This window comes from Homalodisca vitripennis, unplaced genomic scaffold (assembly GCF_021130785.1).
Source record: "Homalodisca vitripennis isolate AUS2020 unplaced genomic scaffold, UT_GWSS_2.1 ScUCBcl_297;HRSCAF=1987, whole genome shotgun sequence".
NCBI lineage: Eukaryota > Metazoa > Arthropoda > Insecta > Hemiptera > Cicadellidae > Homalodisca > Homalodisca vitripennis.
The window spans coordinates 136,610-160,472 of NW_025776429.1; the positions used below are offsets into that span (position 1 = coordinate 136,610).

Here is a 23,863-nt window from a genome sequence, read left to right on the forward strand (position 1 = left end):
ACAATATCCAGCAAGCTCACATTGCTTAACAATAGAACTCTCACACTAAATACGGTAAATGTGCTTAGTATTCGCAAACACGTTTATTTGTCAAGAAATACAATGCAACAGTCAGAAAACATGTTTTAATAAACAATGTTGATAATTCTATAACAAAATAGACCTATTCTCAAGTTTAAAACCGTATTTTTCTGTAATTCTGGCTAATCCGAACAATCACATAATCCGAATAGGGCTCGGTCCCAATTAGGTCGGATTAACGGGACTCTACTGTAGGTAATTCCTCAGTAGGAAATGAAACAGATTATAAGTCTACTCTGGATTGAATTTTCTAGATTATAATCTCTTTAAGTCATGTCTTCAGAATACAGAGTATACAATTTGACTGTTATCTAGAATTAAACCTGGGAGGTACTTTAGAGGTTTGAATAACTTCTCCATTTCCCACATTTACCTCATTATCTTAAAAAAACCTCTTTATATGGAAAGACAATTATTTAACTAATTTAAAACAAGTAGATAGTAAAGAACTCCCTAAATATCTCATTGCTAATAAGGACATCTTATATTACTAACAATTATTTTCTACCTGATTTCATGTGTTATTCAACAATTATTTTGTTTCAGTCTTGTGACAGGTCTCTTGTGTATTATGGTACCTTTAATTTTTACAACATTCCAAGATCAACAACAACATTACATTTTAAAACATTCATTATAAGATCTCATCCAATGTTAAAATATGAAGGCACTTGAAACATCCTGTTTTTGCTATCAAGGGACACACAACAGAAACATTCAAATGCCACACATAATCAAATACTATGTTTCTGCCACACAATCTTCATATGGATGCGAGGCTCATTTTCTTAAAAAATCTAGTAGTTAAAGATAAAATAATGTGTTATGAAGAATATAACATATAGCTTTCACTTTAAATGTTGATAATGAACATCTTTTCCATACTCACTGTGTGTAATTTGTAGCACAGTGTTAGCTAAAATCAATGTAAAGAACTATATCAGAACATGCCTCATTAAAATTGAAATCACTCGCCAAAGTTTATGCCATAATTGACTTCAACCTTATGGGTTATTGTTACCATAATAAGAAAGTTCAGTAAACTAACTATAATACACTTCTTTAGATTAAAGAATCTACATGATTAATTATTTCAAAATTCGATTTTGTATTCAGAGTGTTTAGCTTCAAGGGACACATTTGGAAGAAGACTCGAATACTTTGTAGTCTTCATAAGGTGGTGTTATCTTAATTTTCCTTTTTCTTTTTTGTCACTTTAGGTTGTTTCTTCCAGACGAACAATAATGAGTATATCCTCCTTAAGACAAAGCAAAGGATGACAATGACAGCCATGAAAACTGCCAGGATGTCCAGGAGAGCCAGCTGGTACCAGGACAGTTGTGTGGCTGCAGATCTCAGATGATGAGCTCCTCTATGCCTCAGCACATACTCCACCCAGAACACTGCTGAGTCAGCTGGGGACATTGGTCTGTCCCGGAATATACGAGATATTCGCTGAGCATTCTCTTTGTACCTGGAACAAAATATAAGGATTTTTTAACCCACTACTGCCAGTATCCTGCACAATAAACAAATTATATGCACAGCCACACTGATTTTATCCTACTTTGTATTAATTTGATAGAAATATTAAGAGATGTGTGCATTACCGATTGAGTCAAAATGCACATATTGGGTCAAATCAACGAACACAAATTTTAATGTATCACGTGGCGAGATATCTCAAGAAAGGTTTTATCTATAAATTTGGCATAAAACTTCATTTATAATTAGACAAGATTGAGTTCTATAATGGTGCGTGTCCAATCATGGCATTTAGCTGTGTTATTGAAGCCAATGTCTCAGTAACTGACAAATTTCTCTTTCTGTCTGTCGGGGAATTCAAAATTTCTCTTCTGAATTATTATATGTCCATCTATCTGGGACATCTCGAGAATGAAAAGAGCTATAGATTTGAAGTTTCACAAGCAACCTCATTCAAGCCTGTTATGTGATATGTAGTGTGCATGTGCTCCTACCTTCTTCATAATAAAACATATACAGCAAACAAAACCATGTGGCAGAAGAGTAATACTGATAAACATATAAAGACATACCGTAAGTCTCTCATGATAAAAATGGAACATTCTCCCCCCCCCCACCACCCACTGTGGAAGCTGTTTTCCACAAACATCTTCAGAAAGTGCACACTGTTTCTTAACTAAAACCCTAGGAATTTAATTATTTTTGCTATACTATCTATACTTCCATGTATGGTAGCAATTCTGTCCACAGATCAAATTAAAGTAGAGATCAACATATGGACATACATATAGGACATGGATCCCACATGAAGAAGGTGTGACAGAATGAGAGTTAATGGTTTAAGTTTCTTTTCCAAGAGCAAAGATTGAGTTTGGGTGACATTTAAGAGTGAGAAATGGTTGTAAATAATATCTGTTGTATTCTATAGGTACCTAAAGTAGAGTATTGACGTGTTATAACATGTTCAATACCACATCTTACAGTAACAGATCAGCTTCCAGAATAATCAAGGACATCAGCTAGGATTATTTTTTAAGGACTAAACTATGAGCATTAGAAACATCACTCTAAGAAGTCTTAAGCTTACTTATGGGATATTTTTTCCAACCAAGAATAGAGATAGGATTTTGGATGTCTCATAGAATTCTCTAAAGGAATTTTCCTCAAAAACAGCTTTAAAATATTTTTTAGTATAACAGGTGAAAATACAGGGTGAGTCATAAATATGGTAAAATATTTCAAGACGTGATTGTAGAGCTAAAAATAAGAAAAAGATGTTATATAAAGGTAGGTCCGGAAACGCTCCATTCGTAAGTAATGGCTGGCGAAAGATTTTGCTTTGTTTTCAGTTCACCTGGTGAAATTAAGTGATTCTGAAATGTTTTGTTCTTACTTTTTAACTCAAATAAGGTGGATTTATAAGGAAAATCATCTGAAAAATCAAATACAACCACTCTAGAGGTTGTAGTGTGAACAGTTTTTAAGAAAAAGTATGAAATTTTCGAGAAATCTAATAACAAAAATAACGTCTTAAATGCTTGATGTCCAATAACATTGTTAAATAACCAATAAACAAATTGTTTTTCCTACTACAGATTGTAGAGAATTTAATTCTGAAAACAACCATAATAAGCAAAGTTAACTAAATGTGTAAAAAAACTATGAAATTCACTCTTCACGTATTACACTACACAGCAAACTTTTGCTGTTTTATAATAAGGAATGAGTATCTGATTGGTAACAGCTAGTGAAAAACAAACATTTTTTTTAGTTCGAAATTGTATTTTTAAATACAATAAACATATAAATAAAAATAAATAATGACTTTATTTTCAAGCGAATTTCAGTATTTACAAACTGCTTTTCAAATTAACTCAGGTCAATTACATAATAAGCTGAAACAGCATAAAATAAAGTATACAAAAGTGGCTACCTAATAACTTAAATTAATTTCTTTTAACTTCCTTTTAAAACTTCTTAAGGGTAGGGTTTTAACAGCAGGTGGTAGGGCATTGTATTCCTTGGGTCCAAAGTACGAGAATCCCCTCTTGCCCCTCTCCAGGTGAACCCTCGGCAGTTGCAGCATGGCGTCCTGCCGAGTATGACGTTCCCCTGACCGCCGACCGCAACATCAATCTTTTGTTCAGGTACGCAGGTCTACCAGTGTCAAGAACCTTGTGGACTATGGTGACAGTTTGTCTCCTACAAATCTCCTTAATAGTAATGTTAACACACTTGCTTTCCGGCGGTAACTTGTAATATGGTCAAATTTATGAATATTGTAAGTAAACCTTACTGCACAGTTTTGGAGCCTATGAAGAATTGTAAGTTGTTCCTGACTCAAGCTGTAACCAAACACGGGAAGTGAATATTCGATTATAGGGAAAATAAAGGCCTGCACAAGTTGCAACTTTGCAGCCTCGGGAAGAATATTCTTCAGCCTGTAAAGCATCCTAAGTTTGCACATAACTCTACGATGTATCAACTCAATCTCGCTATTGAAAGTAAGCTCCGAGTCTATGCTGACTCCAAGAATCTTCAGCCTATCACACCTTAATAAATCAACACTATTGAGCGAAATATTTCCCATATCAGCATTTAGGGTCTGTTTACCAAAGTGCATGACCGAACACTTTTCAGGATTCAGCCTGAGACCGTGATATTCTGACCATTTACTAACTGCTAACAAATCATTTCTCAGCTGAATACAAGCCTCGTTTGCCTCTGAGGGATGGTAAGATAGCAAGAGTTGACAATCATCTGCATAGGCATGCAATGAACAGAAATTTAACTGGCTGTCCAAACCTGCAACATACAAAATAAACAGAATTGGCCCCAAACAACTCCCCTGGGGAACTCCTACAGCTTTAGGTAACCATTCTGAAAACTGACCATCAACCTTTGTCACTTGAGACCTGCCTCTCAAATACGATGAAAACCACCTCAGAGACAAATCATCGAACCCGTAAAATTTCAACTTTGCTAGTAAGACATCATGATTTACCGAATCAAAGGCTTGTCTGTAGTCCAGGGCAGCTACGACACTGCACATTTTGTTATTTCTGGCCCTGCAGACTTCATCGACCATATTTAAAAGTGCAGAGCAAGTGCTGAAGCCTCTCCTGAATCCTGACTGTGTTTCGGACACGATTTTCTCATTTTCAATATATGAAATAATTTGTTCTGTCACGACCTTTTCCATCACCTTTGATATAGTTGGGAGTAAAGAAATAGGTCTAAACTGAGAGGCAGTAGAAGCATTTGGTACTTTGAGGAGCGTACTTTGGAACCACGACGCTTTTCTTCCATGCCGTCGGATAACAACCATCCATCAGTGATTTATTGATAAGGTGAGTAATTACTCCAGAACAGTATGGACTTAAGCCTTTCACCATATGGATGGATATACCATCTACTCCGAAAGCTGATGAAGAAATGCTGTTTATTACTTGTCTTATTCCATACTCACTCACTTGCCTAAATTTAAAATCACTCCTGGTTTCACTGTGTGAGTTATTTTTATAAAAATTAAGCATATCTGTACTTGAGGTGTTTCCTGCACCCATTTGAGCAAAGTAAGTGTTCAATACATCTGGAGTTATTTTGCAGGTATTCGTATTATCTTGACCAGTATTCATCGCTCCTTCTCTTCGCATCGCCTTCCAGAAAGCTTTAGGATTTTTCAGATCTAAATTTTTTTTGAAATAATTTTTCTTTGCAAGCATTATGGCATTGTTTAAATTATTTCTCAATTTCCAATAAGATTGCTTAATGGTGGGGCATTTTGTTTTTACACATCGTTCCTCAATTTATTTTTCATTACGGTTAGTCTTTTTATGTAATTGTCACGCCATGGTGCTCTATCTTTAGTGACACGCTTTCTAACTAACGGAACACATATGTCAAAGATATTTATTATAGCTTTTGTAAGTTTTTCGGTCATTTCATTGATACACTTTAAATCTTTAATCTCGTTTCAGTTAGTGTTTGATGCAAGATCAATAAAACTCTCCATATCGAAATCTCGAAAGTTTCTATAGGCTATATACTTAGCTTCCCTTTGGCGTTTGTATCGAGAAATATCACAAAACACAAGCTTATGAAAATATAATCGACACATATCTACAATCGATTTAAGTTTTACAGGAAGATTAAAGATGATGCTCAAAATGACCTCCGTTGTTCAAAATGCACGTGTTCAGGCGTCTTCTCATCGAGTTTCGGACCCGTTCAAAAGCTCCAGGTGTCTGCTTAACGGTTTCTATTCCATTAGAAATGTTTAATCGGAGTTCTTCAATGGTATCTAATAGGGAAGAGTAAACTAATGTTTTTAAATGTCCCCAAAGGTAAAATTCCAAAGGATTTAAGTCAGGTGATCTTGCTGGCCATGAAACTGGTCCACCTCGGCCTATCCATTGATTTGTGAAACTCTCATTTAGGTGTCCACGAACAGCCAGAGAGTAGTGGGCAGGTGCCCCGTCATGCATAAACCACATGTTTTGGCGCAAATGTAGAGGTACATCATCAAGCAGGTTAGGTAGCTCGTCTCTTAAAAAGTTCAAGTACACCCAGCCATTAAGCCAGGGAGGAAGCACGAATACGACTAAATGATCTGCTAAGATTCTAGCCCAAACATTTGCTGAAAACTGATGTTGTGGGCAATTAGGTTTGATAGCATGAGTATTTCTGTCTGCCCAAGTGTGGTTGTTATGGAAGTTAATGATAGCTGTCCTTGTAAAGTGAGCCTCGTTGGTAAACAAAATTGTATTTAAAAAGTTTGAATCAGCACATTTTCCGAGAAGCCATTGACAAAAAACAACACGGGGAACTAAGTCTTGTGGCAAAAGAGTTTGGACATGCTGGAAGTGGTATGGGTGTAACTAGTACTTGTGTAGTATTCTCCGAATACTAGATTGGCTGACATTGAACTGTAGTAACAATTCTCTAGTGCTCTTTTCAGGATAATCAGAAATTTCATTAAGAACCAACTCTTCTAATTCAACAGTCTTACATGATCGGGCGATGCCTTCATTACTATGCTCTGAAGACTTCAAAGATCCTGTTTCAGATAGGCGTTGATGAATAGTGGCAAAGAATTTTGCGCTTGGACACCTGCGGTTAGGAAAGTTCTCTTGATACAGACGTCTTGCTGCAGTACTATTGCAGCGTCCCAAACCATACATTAAATGCATGTCTGCTAATTCAGAGTTTGAATACACATGAATATTACCTTCCATTTTTAATAAATGAAACACACAACACAAAATCACTAATAAAATGGATGAAAATAACTGGTTAGAATACTTAACACAAACATACAGTATCTTTAAAGTTTGTTGTTTTGTTCAACAATGAGGTGACATATGTCATCTAATAATAAATCCCCAGCTGATTATGTATTATTTAAAAATGTTTAAGCAGCTGTTGTTTAAATGATTAATTATTACCAGCTGTTACCAATCAGATACTAATTCCTTATTATAAAACAGCAAAAGTTTGTTGTGTAGTGTAATACATGAGGAGTCAATTTCATAGCTTTTTTACACATTTTACAACTTTGCTTATTATGGTTGTTTTCAGAATAAAATTCTCTACAATCTGTATTAGGAAAAACAATTTGTTTATTGGTCATTTAACAATGTTATTGGACATCAAACATTTAAGACGGTATTTTTGTTAATAGATTTTTGGCGAATTTCATACTTTTTCTCAAAAACTGTTCACACTACAACCTCTAGAGTGGTTGTATTTTATTTTTAAGGTGATTTTTTTTATAAATCCACCTTATTTGAATTAAAAAGTAAGAACAAAACATTTCAGAATCACTTAATTTTACCAGGTGAACTGAAAACAAAGCAAAATCTTTCGCCAGCCATTACTCACGAATGGAGCGTTTCCGGACCTACCTTTATATAACATTTTTTTCTTATTTTTAGCTCTACAATCACGTCTTAAAATATTTTACCATATTTATGACTCACCCTGTATATAAGGGTTAGATTGAAAATATCATTGGTATTTTAATAAGTAAAAGGAACTGACAATGTTACTTAAGAATTGATTTGAATATTGATTAATATAAAATTAATTGTACATTCTTGATAACTTTACAAATGGCTGAATTGTATTTTTGGTATCCCACTATTATCTTTATGGCTACGGCTTACTTTGGATTGTCCAGGACGGTTCTAATAGCAGTGGAGATAGTTTCATCGGACAAATCGTTAAACATAAGTTTGACTCCGATGCCACGATGCTCCGCAAACTTGGCATTGTATGGCTGATCTCCAAAAAACGGAATATTAACAGTTGGTACTCCTGCATGGATGGCTTCCTGTTGTCCAAACAGCCCCCCATGTGTCAAGAACAAAACACAATTTGGATGAGCTGAAATAACAAAAAAATTAAAATAGTATATTATAGTTTTAGATTTATATAAATGGTAATTTCCTAGTTTTCTTCAAAATGCCAATTTTGTTATGTTTAACCTCCTATGTCCTGTTCACATTACATTTCTAGTATTAGCTATACAGTAACCAGTAGACTGATTATGCAAGGTAACTTAATTAAAAAAACTTATTATTAGTGAAAATCTGTTAAGTTGTTTTTGATGTGCGAAGGTATGGAACGTTACAGCGCCTTATGTGTTTTGCATGGCTATACTGGCCATTGCTAGTTCAAGCAATTAGGATACAGGGTTAAAATGTGCCTTTGGTTACAGCTGGGTAATAAATAACTATTATCAATGAAACATCAAAGAGTGACATACTGACAACCAACATTACCAAATGACAAACAAGGATATGACCGATGTGGTCAACTATCATCAAAATGAAGGAAGGAGACAATATAATAGTTGATGGTCTTGGAAGCAGCTAAAGGTTACATCAATCAGCAAGAGGGGGGGGGGCACTGCGCAAGATGAAATATTCATTCAGCATTGGTGCAATATTGCAGTCAAGAAAAGAGGCAAGAGCTTATAGCAAAAATCTTTGGCAAGTAACATTTCCTATAATTTTTATTCTGTGTAAGGGAGAGTAATATAGTAATTTATTATATAAATTAACAAGTTTTATTAATAAATATTAGGGTTTTCTGTTAATTACAATATTTTATTGCAATCTCTGTATTATTCGATTATCACCATATCTGAGGTATCCCTGGTACCTTTTAGCATAAGTAATCAGGCCTACTATATTCAGTTCTCAATAAATGAAGGTAACCCAAACATAGGTTATAAAACACATTGGGAAACCAAACATGTATACTAAAAAGCATAACTACTTCTTCAAAGTTTAAAAAGTTATCTCAATTCTGCCAACAATGCTCAGCTGACCAACAATGCTCAGCTGACCAATAATGCTCAGCTGTTTTTATATCTATTTTGATTCGTTCCAAAACAGGAGTTACTGGATTACACATTAAAACATTAAGTTTGGGGTGTTATCGTAATAATAATATAGCTACATCACACTGTGAATTAAAAACTACAACTAAACTCAGTAGAAACTCAGTATTTGGTAACTAAAATAAGCAAGACCTTTCAAGCGAACTGATTTTTGGGAAACTGATTGGATAAAAGCATTGCACAAGTTAAGAATCAGATAAGCAAGAGGGTATTATTTTTCCCAACTGCTCCCTTTCTAATAAGACAATACTTATCTGCAATTAAGTTTTGTCTTACTTGATTTTTCATTATTTGTTAAATTAGGCATTAGTTTCTACGTTATGAATCACAATAATATTCAGTTACGTTTTGGGCTGCCATTTTTTTAGGGTGGTTCGATTTCAATTCTTTAAGTGTATTTGATATTGACTAACCAAGACCTTTAAAATTATATTTTACATGACTATAAGTGGTAGTTGAAAATTTTTAGTTAACCACCACCCCACTTCCCCTGACAGTCAAAACTTTGAAAACTATCATTATTAGTGTAACCCTTTGTAGGTAGTAAGAGTGCCACAAACAGATTTCACATATCTAAAATAATAAACAAGTAAAGAGGGGGTGCATCTTACTTTTCAATCACCCTGTATATAGGAGGGTATAAATTTACATTTCGCTCAACTCTTACATTTTGAACATGAGTAAAAAGAGTATGAGATCTACACACTATTAAATTGATGGGCATTGATTCCAAACTGAAACAAAAACCGTTATTGTAGAGGGTAATACTAATGTACAAAAAAATTAAATTACAACCAACTTCTTCTATTACACTAAATAATAAAGCATCAGAATCTATCATACATGGGTTGGAGAATGTAACAGAGCACAACACACTGGAAAAATAAGAAAAAACAAACCAAAATGTTTGTTTGATAAAATTGTTATCATTTAATACAGATTTGCAAAGGTTTTATTAACTGCTTTGAGGCATGTGGTTTCATTCAAAAGTATACTTGCTAAAGTATCTAACAAGTTTTGTCTGGGTACAGTTGAGCAGTTGTGTGAAGAAGAATAATGGGGAATAGTGCATTTTCAAACTTACTTTTGATGTCAGAATACCTAGGTCCTGTGTACATCAGGTGTTTGGATATTTTAAAAGTGATGATTCTACAAAGTAAATCAGAAAGTTTCTGGACAGATGATGATTGATTGAATGGATAGTATTAAGTAATGACAAAATTATTGAAATGGGTGTTAATTTTTATTTTAATGGGCACATCAATAAAACAATGATTGGTATTGGTTGGATTCAAATTCGCATAAATATCATGCGCCCTCTGCATAGTGCCAAAATTATAGAGTAGTATGGGTTAACCAAGATATGCATAATTTTTTCCATTAAATGGGCAAACTGTACAGTTAAAACAAGAACGTTACCTGAGAATTTTGGACCAGCTTTTCCTATAAACTGAAAAGACAATGAATAGCTTTAAAATAATTTGGTTGAAAGACAAAGCAACTGCCCATACATCACATTTTGCTTGGATTACTTTAGAAGATTTTGTGGCCATATCATCTTTTGAAATGGTAATGTATTTTTTTTAGCCACATGTTAGCCTGATTTCTGTATTTGTGTCTTTTTTCTTTTGTGACTTCAAAAATATACGCAAATAAACCCTGTCACACAGTAATTGCTTTAATACCAAATGAGATGATTTGAAAAGTGTTTAATAGCTTTACTGAGACAATTATACACGGTAATAAATAAACCATTAATTTGATGCCATTTTCCACTTGTAAATCATTCCATTTGTGTTTTTTATTACATTTTTCACTAATTTACATCTCCTTTACTATTTAAGAAACAATAAACATGCAGAAATGTTCATAAATATTTAAAATATTATAAATTTAAAAACGTCTGATAGTTTTGCCGTTCCTGTATACAGTCCTTATTCAGCATTCCTACTTGGCCCTCAGGATGATAAATTGAGATGCTAACCTATCATTAACCAGAGACAACATATTAATTCTTGCACAAAATATATTGATGTTGGTCACCCGATACCAGTAAATAATGATATAATTATATTTTACTAGCTGTTTCCTGCGGCTTCGCACGCTTTTCGTAAGCGTTACCTGTGTATGTGCACTTCTGGCTCAAGTAAATTATATTTCCAACGCCGATGTAGAGTTTGCTTTGTTGCCACGATCAAGAAAATCTGTATATGTTTATAGCCATTGTATACGTACATGTACTTTATTATAAAGTGGTTTAACACTCAAGCTTTAAGTTCAACCAGAAATTTATCTCCAAGACAAATATACATCATAACTTAGCGCCTTCAAATAGTGTTTGGCTATGTAATATATGTAACTGTCTCGTAATTGCAGTTTATAGTGTGCAGACGCTTTTAAACCTTTCATCTCTTGCAGCGCCGCTTGGTGGTGAGTTACATCAATGGGCATAGCTTATAAACCTTCTCCGTGGAAAAATATGTATACATACAAATTTTCATAATGGTCTGTCTAATATTTTGCGATTCCATAAAGGACAAACACACAAACATTCATTTATATATATATATATATATATATATATATAGATAGATAGATGTGTACAAAAGTTGTACTAACTTTAGTCTAAACAGGTTACATCTTACCTAAGACCCCTGGTTGAGGAACCCATTTTGTTAACTTCACATTAGCAGAGAGGCCAGGTATGGTGTCAAGATTAATCCTCCACAGCACTTTTTGTTTTAGTTTACTGAAGACATTCACAAACATTTGCAATTTTTCTTTTGGCATACGATGAATAGGCACTAAGGTTCCCAAACTGAAGTAAATCACCCCCTCTTTGGACGCTCCATCCATGAATTTCTTGATGTCCTGAAAAAAGAGGCAGCTGTGAGTTGAGACATTTTATTCTCAAAGGATTTATAAAGGAAGCAGAAAGAAAATCACCTCAGGAAGAGATGTTCTGTCAGGTTCTATTACAATTCCTCCAACAGGAATGATATTTGGAGTGTAAGGTTGCGCATACTCCACAGTAGGATGAGTGTTGATGAGGTACAGCGAGACATTGCTAACCATGTCAGCTACAGGGGGAGCATCCATCTTGTAGTTCTCTTTCAGTACATTGTCTTGTAATGGAAGCTGGTGATTGTAGTACATAAAGAGGGTCGTCACAGTAGAGATGAAGTTCAAGAATCTCTCATGGAAAGACATTTGATCGGAGGCTATATATGAGATGATATCAGGGATGAAAGCGATTGATAAGGCATTTCCTGCATTCTTGTTAATACCACTCCAGGAGGAGAATGTCTGCAGAGTCACTGTTGGTGCACTAAATCTGTGTCCAAAAACAAGCATTGATTCTTGTCCAAATGAAGATTCTGTGATTACAAGATCAAATTTTTCATTGGAGTTGATAAGTTTTTTAAAGTTTTCATGTTGAAATGCTTCTGCACACACTGCACTTGAAATGTTCCATATACTCATAAATCCTAAACCAACAACCGGCTGGTCCTTTTGGGCCATTTCCTCAAATTCTTCAAAACTCCAATCATCTGTAACAATAAAAACGTTTATGATTATGTTCTTCAAGGGGATCTGAAATTTTTTTAAACTTCTAAACACTTCACTGAGGCTAACCTTACTTCTTAAATTACTCCCCATAAAACTGAAATCCCCTTTTTAACCTCAATATCTACTAAAGAGTTGGTGAGAGTGTTTGAAATTTTAAAAACATTGATAAACTAAACCTCTGGACAATTTAAATCCTACAGGAGGACAGTAATATGTTAAAAACAACTTGTAAATATCAAAGAAGTGCGTCTTAGAGCTCTTATAAAATGTGGCAAACAGGAACTCACTTTCAACTTAATATTATATTAAATTACTTTCTAAAAGATCTGAAAACTTAAAAACAATGGAAAATGTTGAGCCTTATCAGATGGTTATCACACAATCTAGGGTTAACATCAGTGAACAAAGTGAATAAAATTAAACACAACATTAGCAATTATAGTTAAAACATTCTTAAATCACTTGTAGTTGCCAAAGAATATATAGAAATAAATACCACAGATATAAATTACTAGTGATTAATACTATTTAAATCATAATTCTCTCACTCACTGACAAGATCCTCAAGGAATGTATGGACCTCAACGTGGGTGTAGTTAGGAAGAGGTTTACTAGGAGGGAAGGGGCTATATTCAACAATGTGATGTCCTCTCTGAGACAAGGCTTTCAAGATGGCTGACAAGAAGAAAAAGTGACTCCTGGCAGGAAACGGTAGCACAACCAGTATCCTTGCCCCAAGACCACAGCCCAGTGCTTGGAGAAGCACGACTGACAGCAGAAACGAACCTTTCATGACCTAATAAAAACATTAAAATTAGCTATCTAAATTTTACTTAAGGATGATATGTTGTCTCTCTGAATTACATTTTGTCTAGGTTTATTCTATCTATTACAATGCTGCCTAAAAAACATTTTTCATTTTAGTGCACATCATTAAAGTATTTTTGAACATTATGATTACTTCTTACAAAATTTGCACGGTTGATTGTATGTGAGTATTTTCTGATTCTATGAAAGGTTTCATATACACGTTCATTTAATCATTTATAAATAAAATTATTAAATGTATTTGGAAGAGTGTACATTTATAGTTTCATTGTTGTGTTTCATAGACAGAGTGATGATATGGTATTTGTAATGTTATACAATAATATGCTACAATTTCAGTATAATCAAGAATACTATAGTAAGAGTCTCCTGGACAACCTAGTTTGAACATGACAAGATAGACGTATAAATGCAGAATTAATAAATTACAAACATTTCTATGCATGTGACTTCAAACATTTAAAATCCTATATCTACTATAATTTTATTCCATTATATGCATTGCCGATTTTATATACAAAATTAAGCTATTGCAGTTGTCCTAATGGTAGCATTTACCAAAAATTTCTGTATAACTTCAATGAATATTACCCCTTGGGAGCTAAAAACTACTCCCCATTCAAAAGTTTATAAATAAACTAGCTGATCTGGCAAACGTTATTTTACCATATAAATTCATGTTAGAGATTACTTTAATAGAAAGAAATGAACAAATTATTGTAAGTATGCGAGGATGTGGTGTATGAGTGGAAGAAGCATGGAGTGCTGTAAACGATGACAGAATATAAAAATAGCAAAACATTAAGCATTCATATTTTCTCATTTTATTAAATTTTATTCTGTATTGATAATTATATTCATATATGATACTTATGATAATTTTACTAATTACATCAATCCCTGAACGCAATAGAGTGTACAATACTATTTGTTAGCCCATCTTTAGCTAACACAAACAAACTGGATGGTTTGCCCACTCGAGAGTACGCCATGTATAATTGTCCAAGTGAAATCATGGTGTGCTCAAACCTAACCTACAAACAGACAACGTTTGGCCTTGAGATTTTTTGATAGTCATTGCATATGCCAATCTTATTGGGAATTGAAAATGTTTAAATTGACTTGACACATCAGTGGGTACAATAGGGATGCATAGTTGTAATATTTTTTCACATTGGAATTTGCCATTTTAAATGACGGCTTCAACAATGTTTTTCATTCTTTTTTTAATAATTAATCGTGTGCTGTGGCACAACCTGGTGGGTCCAAATTACGAAGGAAAATAACTAGAGATCCGACCTTTAACTGTAAATTATGTGGTGGCATGCCTGGTAAATCGAATGAGTTTAAAAACTCTGCTGGATAATTAACAGCTGTGGTGTCATCACAAATTGTATCAATTGATTTGTATGTCAGCATGTCCAAAGGCAACAACTGTTGAATCTTGATTAATTCTTTGTCATTAACCAACCAGTTCAATTTGGAGTTAATATTTATAGAGGCAAAATATATAAACAGTGACTTGCAGCAAGTATCTACATTTTTCAAAATATCATTTAATTTGAAAAAGGCAGCAGCTAACCATATTTTTTATTTCATTTCAAACATTTTTATTTTTTCTGAATATGAAAGGGAAAGGAAAATGTTAGGAGCCAGATTCATGCTGGAACTGTGTTTAGTTTGATTACTTTAAATGAACATTTTAAAAACAAATAAAAGTTGTAACTGAAATGGGAGTTCAAGGGGGTGGACTTACTTATAGATGATTACAGAAATATGGAGCACTGGCACAAGTTTCTCCATACAGTACACTTATAGAGTGGTAAAATCCTACAAAAAACAAGAGAAAAAGGAAGAGCCAGAAATAACATTGCATTTTGCCAGCCTACTCTCAGGATAAAATAAATAAAAACTAAACCTCCCTTTGATATCCTCATTCTCTAAAGGAGCCATTATGCCCCCATTGCTATTTTTACACTATAAAGTTGATAAATCTCAGTAACTATATAACAATTAGTAGTTGTTACAAAAGTTTTAAATCCATTCTACTGTTTGCTATTACTATTAATAGTGAAAAACTAAAACTTGTTTTTAAAGAACTCTTAACAACATTGTTTGCGCCTATTTATTAAAAAATGTTCTGAGGAAAACAACTTACCTCTTCCCAAGAAGGATTCTAATCTACTAATACAACCAAGTTTTCATAACAAATCAGCCAAAAAGGTAGGTTAACTTATAAGGCAGTTAAAAACAACAATCCAGACAATAATTTTAATTGAACATTATAATTCCTAACTCCATTCGTCTATACATTATACTTCAGTAGTACTTTTATCTTTAGTTTAAGACAAAAGTGTTTTAGTATGTTCCAATAAAAATTCATGATATCTCTATAATAATTTTTTTGTTTCTTACTGTATAAAGTAAATTCATAACATTAACCCTGATTGCTATTATTTATTATAAGAAGGTTAAATATAATATATACTAAAAGCAATAATAACAGAAATTATCTTTAAAATGTTTTCTATCTGGGTATTTTTATCCGACAATTCATGTTAATCAAGTGCATTTTAGGTTATGTGACAAACCTTACTTGTATTAAAAGCTGAGCTACAGCTGAATGCAGGCCACACTCATATGAGGTAATTTAATACAATAATCTCCAATATCTTCTCAAGGTCTCTACAGATTGAAGACTACTCTACCCTCTCTTCACCAATCCCCTCCATTTTCTTTTCGGTCAAGTATCCTTCTTATCAAGTAGCACACTGTAAACATTTTGGGAACAAAACAGATAAAACTGAATAAAAAACAATGACAAAGCTAATTTACAAACTTATTACATAAAAGATAACATGAACGGCATTCTTTGAATAAAATGAGACCTTGTTTTCAAGTCATACTGCTAGTTTTATTTATATCTAATGTATTATAAATTAGTGTTTTTACTTATAATTACTGCAACCAATAAGGGAGTGAATCTTAATTTGGACAATAAATTTTGTTGTTATTCTAACTGGTATTTACTAAAAAATTCATATGTTCAAAACCATTTTATTGTGGCAGAAACCAAAGACAGTACTGAAAGTCATGTTACAGCTTTATATGCTAGCTAAATCTATGTAGTCTGATTAAGTTTGAAAAATTTTGTAGGGTCATGATATTTCATAATAAGTGTTTACTGAGTACTATAAGGACTTTGATTTTGAACTTTGCATGCGAAGCCGCATGTAACAGCTAGTAGTTAATAAAAGTAACCCTTAAATTGTTAGTGCAAAATTTTAAACTCTAACAGTGTATAAAACAATAATTTATTATTATACCTCACTCACTACACCGTAATATATACCTAATATTATTAATATAAAACTAGATATTATCTTTATAGAAACGTTTAATAAACACTAATAATAACAAATAGTTTATGTTAATTTAAAATGAAAATTTATTAAAATAAAATGTGTTTTATTACTAGACATTCAAATAAAAAGTTCATACAAAATGACATGTTATATTCTTTGATGTGTATTTGAACTAAAGGCAACACATGTTTTACTATATACCAAACAAAGGTTTGTATGCCATTCTGGTATTGAATAGTGAAACCCAGTACAAGTGCAACCTCATATTTACAAAGATTCATATTTCTGTTAATCCTAAAACAAATTTCACAGAAAAATTTTAAAGAACTCTGATATAAATATCCAGTGGTTCTTCCTAAACACAGTGGACCATGAAAGTGATCACAACTTGATTTCTGGACAAATTCCAACCGGTACACTCATTAGTACTTGAAGTTCAGCTGAGCCTTCAGCACGACCAACAGTTCCGGTAAAAACAATTAATTGTTTACTCTCAAGTAATGTCTTTCTATACAGCAGTGACTAAGGCAGGCCCCATTTTTATCCTTTGTTGAGTATTGATATTCTGATAATCATTCATTTATGTATTTATAAGACATAAATACATAAATGAACAAAATAGTACAAATTTGTATTCTATTTTTGTAAGAAAATTATTTAATTAAACTTTATAAACCTAAAAAAATTACTCTTTACTTGTAGATATCACACAAAGTGACTGTTTCCAAGATAAAATACGACTGAAGATTGCATAGAATATTTCCAACCAGTTTCTATTGAGGATGGCTTACACAAGAGAGAGAAACTTTTTGAAGGTTAGAATCAGCTGGGACCCTTATGTTATCTGGTTACTGCTTCCTTCCATACAATGCTAGTGCTAGGAAAAAAATGTCCTTGACATTTAATGCTCTGTTTTACTCTCTCCTGCTTTATTCTAAATACAAAATCAAACCGTTTTGCTTCTAACCAATACAATTTTTATAAACAACAAATAAAATTTATAAAATCCTTATTCATAGTTATTTTATCAATAATAAACATAAAATCATCCTGAATGTTGTTACTGTTTTAAAAAAATTACAATATAAATAATTTTTAGATTATAAACACTATCTAATAGCAGATGCGTGTGAAAGAGCTAAAGTAGTTATCAAAGAACTTGAGAATTTGAGTCATTTCTTAATTGTCAAACCCCAGATGGTGAAATAAGCTCTCTCTGATACTTGAGGAAGTACATTAAAAGTAGCTTCAGAACCCAGGGAAAATCTGCAAGATGTTATGTCAGACAAGAGACCAAGGCCATATTGCAGACTGGAGGCTCATTAGATTTAGAATAATCAGATCACATATTTGTAAATGTTGTTTTTAAAGTATTCATATGCAACCTCTATGAATACAAGTTTTATTTAAAATGTAAGTGATTGTCACAAAGATCACCATGAATTTACTCTCCCAAACAGTATAGAGCTAAGGCTGCATGACATATGGCTAAACTTAATAAAATAAAGATGAATTTCACCATCACTTACACTGAAATAAATTAAAATAAAATCACCTAAATTAAATTGAAATCACAAGTATTTTTATTTTGTCATAAATAAGAATGGATAATAGAGATATAAATAAAAACAAGAGTACAGTCAGAATATTATTATTTTTTTTTAACATTAGATAAATGAATGCTGCTCAGCAGCAATAACAAGTGCATTGCCATATGTATAGCCTAAAATTAATGTCCATAGTATTTATACATGAACAAAGTACAACTAAAATTAAGCGAATTAAAAGTCTAAACATTTTTTAGACAAAAACTCAGTAGTAAACTTTCCTTATTTCCAAAAACTTCCTGCTCTGACACAAGCCCCACACCTGCTACCCTCTATTTTTGGCCCTGAACGTAACTCTTCCTTGTACCGGTTTTAGTTTTTTAGTAGAATTAAAATATAACAAGGAATTTAGCATAAATTCTTAATAATAATCAGAATTCATAATTTTATGTTTCTGGATGTTTTGTGATGAAAAGGACTGACTTAAATAATAAAATTGTAATAATCTGTTTATATAACTCAACACAAATGTAATTACATTGTATTTCACATATGTGATACAGTTATTTTGGTACATTTTACTAAATAAAGTTCAATATTTAAATAATTGAAAATACTGGATTTTTTTAATTAACATAATTTTTTAAATATGTATCGTGATGATATATAAAATATTTATTTAAAAACATCATAATAAACAATATTTTTATTCCTTGCAAGTCACTCGATAATGTCCTGATCCTACATCAGACATTAGCACCATGTTATCCAGCTACATTCCCTCGCAATTCTCAAAAAATGAAATTAATATCTAATAATGGTATTAGTCTGCATCTCTGCAGCATAGTTTATGTATCACTAAATTTTATATTTAGTAAATAGTTTTAAACTTTGTTCAGCACTATAAATATATTTATTTAATGTTAATTTTGCATAGTTATTGTTGGTATTTCTGTTAGAATTTACTGTATGTTGTTGTTGATCTGCAGTTATTTACAGTATATTATTGTTGATTTGTATTTGTTTATTTATTGCAGATTTGTTCATTAGATGTACCATAAAAACTATTGTTGATTTGTATTAGTATTTTATTTATTGTTGATATTTCATTTAAAATTTACAGTTACTGTACAGTAAATATTTTGTCACAGAATTTATTGTTCAGATACTTGCTCTGTTAAACATAGAAAATGCATGTTATTACTTTGTGGAATTTTGAAAGTTATGATGTAGTGAGGAACTGATAATATTGTAAAAATACTGGGTGACAACTAATAATGTATGCTGTAATTTCTTTTCTTCTGTTAATAGTATTTAAAAGTGAGCTCTATGACCTGTTTGTTTAAAAGTATTTTAAACTTTCTTGAAGTAAAGTATTTTTTTACTGTCTACTGTCTACTTCTTCCACAGAGACTTCCGAATGGCGTCTCATTTGATACATTACATTTCCCTGCTAATGGGTCTTCCGATTTAAATCCAATACAACAGGCTGATTCCTACCATCTCATAATTACATGTGACAAGAAGTTTAACACTTCCACACCAAATTAACCCAAGATGATCAGTTTTTCTTCTTACTCATGGAAACATTTTTCTGTCCTTTCCTACAAAAGACTAATGACAATAATTTCCACAGTACCAAACACAGGATGACAATGACAGCCATGACAACTGCCAGGATGTCCAGGAGAGCCAGCTGGTACCAGGACAGTTGTGTGGCTGCAGATCTCAGGTGATGAGCTCCTCTATGCCTCAGCACATACTCCACCCAGAACACTGTCGAGTCAGCCGGGGACATTGGTCTATCTTTAAATATGCGAGATAGTCTCTGAGCATTCTCTTTGTACCTGTAATAAAACATAGTCATCTCTGAAAATATGTAGACCAATACAGAATAATCTTTTTATTCTAAGCCATTGTGATCTTTAGATCCTTTGACATGTCTAAGACTTCTGACACTGTAGCCCATATTGTCTTGGTAGATAAATTTTCAAATTTCTTGTTTTAAAAACTATGTTTGGAAGGCAGACTTCAGTCGGAGTATGTTAATGGAGAGTTCTCCACAAGCAGAAAGGTCCTATATTATGATGTACCCCAGGGGTCAATTCTGGGAGCCATCTGTTTGCAATGCATATTAATGACCTGCCATGTGTTGTAGTCTCTGATAAAGCAAATTGACTTTTATTTTTATAAGATCTGGGTTTATGTGTTAAGACTTCTAATGCTATAATCTCGGTAAAGTAGGTGATGAAGGGTCCATTTCTACTTTTAATTGGTGTTGGCAGATAAATTAAGTTTAATTGTGGATAAGGTCTCGAGTCTGACGGTTTAAGCTTGGCTGCATAAACGAGGATGATGCTTCTCTTAAATTACTAGAAATCAATTACAACCTAATCTAAAGTTGCATGATTATGGTAACAGTGTTGCTACTTGTTTTGCCAAGAAACTACAAACGAGTACTACGTTCCCTAAAAGATAGTGTTATGCCTAATGTTATGTTGAAGACCTACAATGCTAATTTTAACTTATGCTGTTTCCTTGTGAGATAATGTTAGGTTACCAAGTAAAGTGTTTTTCCTGCAGGAAAAGTACTGTGTGTTTAATTTCTAAAGTTTCAGTAGATACACATTGTAGTCCACTATTTATTAGCTTTGGGATTATTACTCTGCCGTCTTTAAATATATGTATAAAGTTTTGTACATCAAACATAACCTTTCTAGGTATTCTACGCAAGTCATTAGTATAGTCAGGTGCGTGTACAGTAGCACCCAAGTTAGTTTTAGTTATCAGAGCATTAAGTTATTTAATGAATTACTACAGAATATTATATCTTTGCCTTTCAAGAACTTAAGATGAGTACTTTAGACTGAGTTGTGGCAGTGACAGTTGTGTATATAGACTGTTTTAATATCCCCGTGTGTCTACAATTTCCAGGTTTTTTAAATTGCAGATTTAAATTTGTTGTAATTGTATTTGCTCTTTTGTTAATTTTAACTTATCATATTAGCTAATTATTTGACTGACTGTTAATGTTATAATGCAACTTGTCCTATAGAATAAAGGTTCTTAATGATATAAAAACGATGAAGTAACCTGAAATCCACTGAAGTAACCTGCATCTTGGATCTCACTTCAAGCTCCGAGCCACTACCAGTTGAAGAGAAGGAGAAACAAACATCTTCGGATAGGCTCTCTAGTGTCAGTGATGTCAATCAAACCAACCCTTTAAACCTAAATGTTTGGCCCCCTTTAAAACAAAAATGATGAGTAGCGATAGTAATAAAATTATTTTAAATAGTATTACAGAGTTGAAGTTAGTTTTAGACAAAATGTACAATGTAGATGATTATGAGAATTATATTGATAACTTAGACATATTAGAAAATACTTTTGTTAATAGAAATAACTGGTTACTTCATTACAATGTTCAAGGTCTTCTGTCCTTTACAAAGTTAACAGAATTACAAATGTTTGTAAATAAATTTCCCATTAAAGTCATTAGTCTCAATGAGCACTGGTTGAACAGCTCTCAGCTATCAAATTTGAATACTTTTGAATGTTTTGTATTGGCTTCTCACTATATTAGGGTAAGTAGTACTAGAGGAGGTTCCTGTATTTTAGTTAAAAAAGGTACACAGTTTATTGAAAGAAATGATTTGATTGTTTCTCTCAAAGAAGATTTCGTTTTTGAGAGTTGTTGTATAGCAATCCCTAATGAGAGCCAACTTGTTATTTCAATTTATCATAACACAAATAAGTCCAATGTAGATGGCTTTTTGATTAAACTTGAAAAACTATTTAAGGCACTAAAAAGAGAATCTAAAAGAAACCAGGTTTATATAACATCAGACTTTAATATTGATATTTTGGAGTCATGCAGAGATTACAATTTACGAAATAGGTTTTTAAATTTACTGATTTCATATGGGTATACTTACAATTTTAAAATGCCAACTAGAGTAACTAAAGAAACTATGTCATGTATAGACAACATTATTACCAATAATAGAGTTAAGCAAAGTAAACTATTAAATATTGAGCTAGGTTTATCTGACCATAGAGCCTTATTAATATCAGTTGATTGTAAGAATGATTTTACAGCACAAAAAGGTTCCACTAGAAAAAGGATATTTACGGCTCAGAATATTGCTGGTATGGTTGACTGTATTAGTAATACATCATGGAATGTTTGTCAATTAAGCACTGTGCAGGAGAATTTCAATAGTTTTCTTAGCAGTTTTAAGACATGTTTTGAATCTTCTTTCCCTTATAAATTTGTCAAAGCTAAATGTGGATCTAAAAATATTTTAAAAAACAAGAGATGGATTACAAATGGTATAATCGAGTCAAGTAAGAAAAAAAGGGAACTACATAAAATAGCTAAATCTAGCAATGATGTAAATTTTATTCAGTATGTAAAAGATTACAAACACATTTTTAAAAAAGTTTGTACTGCTGCTAAAAGAATGTATAACTGTAAATATATCGATGATTCCAAAAACAAAAGTAAAGCTGTGTGGCATGTAGTGAAGTCAGAGTTAGGTATTAGTACGACTAAAAAACAAGACTGTACAAGACTCAAAATAAAAGATGAAATTTGTGTAGACTCTAAGCACATTGCTCATCACCTCAATATTATGTTTGTAAATACTACTTATAAAATTAGTGCAAACCCACAGATCAACTCTGCGATTCAACTTTTAAGTAACTTTAATTGTAATAAGCAAGCCTCATTTGTCTTTAAAAATGTTAGTGCACAAGAAGTCCATAGAGTAATAATGAGTCTGAGGAACACAAAGTCCGTTGCGTGGGATGAGATCCCAGTGCAAGTGCTGAAGGCTTCTGCGTTTTACATCTCACAACCTCTGGCTTTAATTATTAACCACTCTTTCATGTGCGGTCAATTTCCCTCGCAACTTAAATATGCAGATGTAATACCAGTTTTTAAAAAAGGGGAAAGGCAAGACCCTAACAACTACAGGCCAGTGTCAATATTACCTAGCATATCAAAAGTCTTTGAAAAGATAGCCCACAAGCAATTATGTACATATTTAGAAAACAATGGTTTCCTCTGTAAAAATCAGTATGGCTTTCGCTCTGGCCACAGCACTATTGAGGCAGCATCTGAAATGATTGAGCAAATTCTAGAGGCCTTGGATGGGTCGCAGGATACTGCTGGTATTTTCTGTGACCTATCCAAGGCCTTTGACTGTGTAAATCACTCATTACTTGTAAGTAAACTTAAATTTTATGGAATCTTAGGTAAGCCTTTGGAATGGTTCCAATCATTCCTTACTGATAGGAAGCAAAGAATATTACTCAACAATAATGGCATAAAACATACATCATCATGGGCAAACATATGTAGTGGTGTACCACAAGGATCTATTTTGGGTCCTTTATTATTTATTATTTTTATAAATGATCTGCCTTATAATGTTAAAAATAAGTTGATATTGTATGCAGATGATACTACATCCCTAGTAAAATGTAACCGAGGACAACATATTAAATCAGAAATTGTTAATTCGCTCATAGATTTAGAAAAATGGTTTACATATAATGGGCTTGTACTAAAT

The 23,863-nt window shown here is 32.7% G+C and overlaps 1 protein-coding gene across 4 annotated transcripts in view; it reads right to left on the minus strand.

The window, feature by feature from the left end:
• Nucleotides 1–316: 316 nt before the first annotated feature.
• LOC124370566 (UDP-glycosyltransferase UGT5-like) overlaps nt 317–23,863 on the minus strand; it is a 40,985-nt gene continuing 17,438 nt past the window's right edge. Inside the window, exons 1-6 of one of the 4 annotated variants that reach the window (XM_046828858.1) lie at nt 15,969–17,745; nt 13,097–13,340; nt 11,921–12,525; nt 11,620–11,845; nt 7,734–7,953; nt 317–1,555 (exon numbers count right to left, since the gene is read on the minus strand). In XM_046828858.1, the coding sequence (XP_046684814.1) occupies nt 1,270–1,555; nt 7,734–7,953; nt 11,620–11,845; nt 11,921–12,525; nt 13,097–13,337 (1,578 nt within the window). In that variant the 5' untranslated portion in view covers nt 13,338–13,340; nt 15,969–17,745 and the 3' untranslated portion in view covers nt 317–1,269. Of the gene's footprint in view, nt 1,556–7,733; nt 7,954–11,619; nt 11,846–11,920; nt 12,526–13,096; nt 13,341–15,968; nt 17,746–19,923; nt 20,132–21,383; nt 21,532–23,863 lie in introns of those variants that run through there. The other 3 variants (XM_046828859.1, XM_046828860.1, XM_046828861.1) reach the window with 3 other exon arrangements.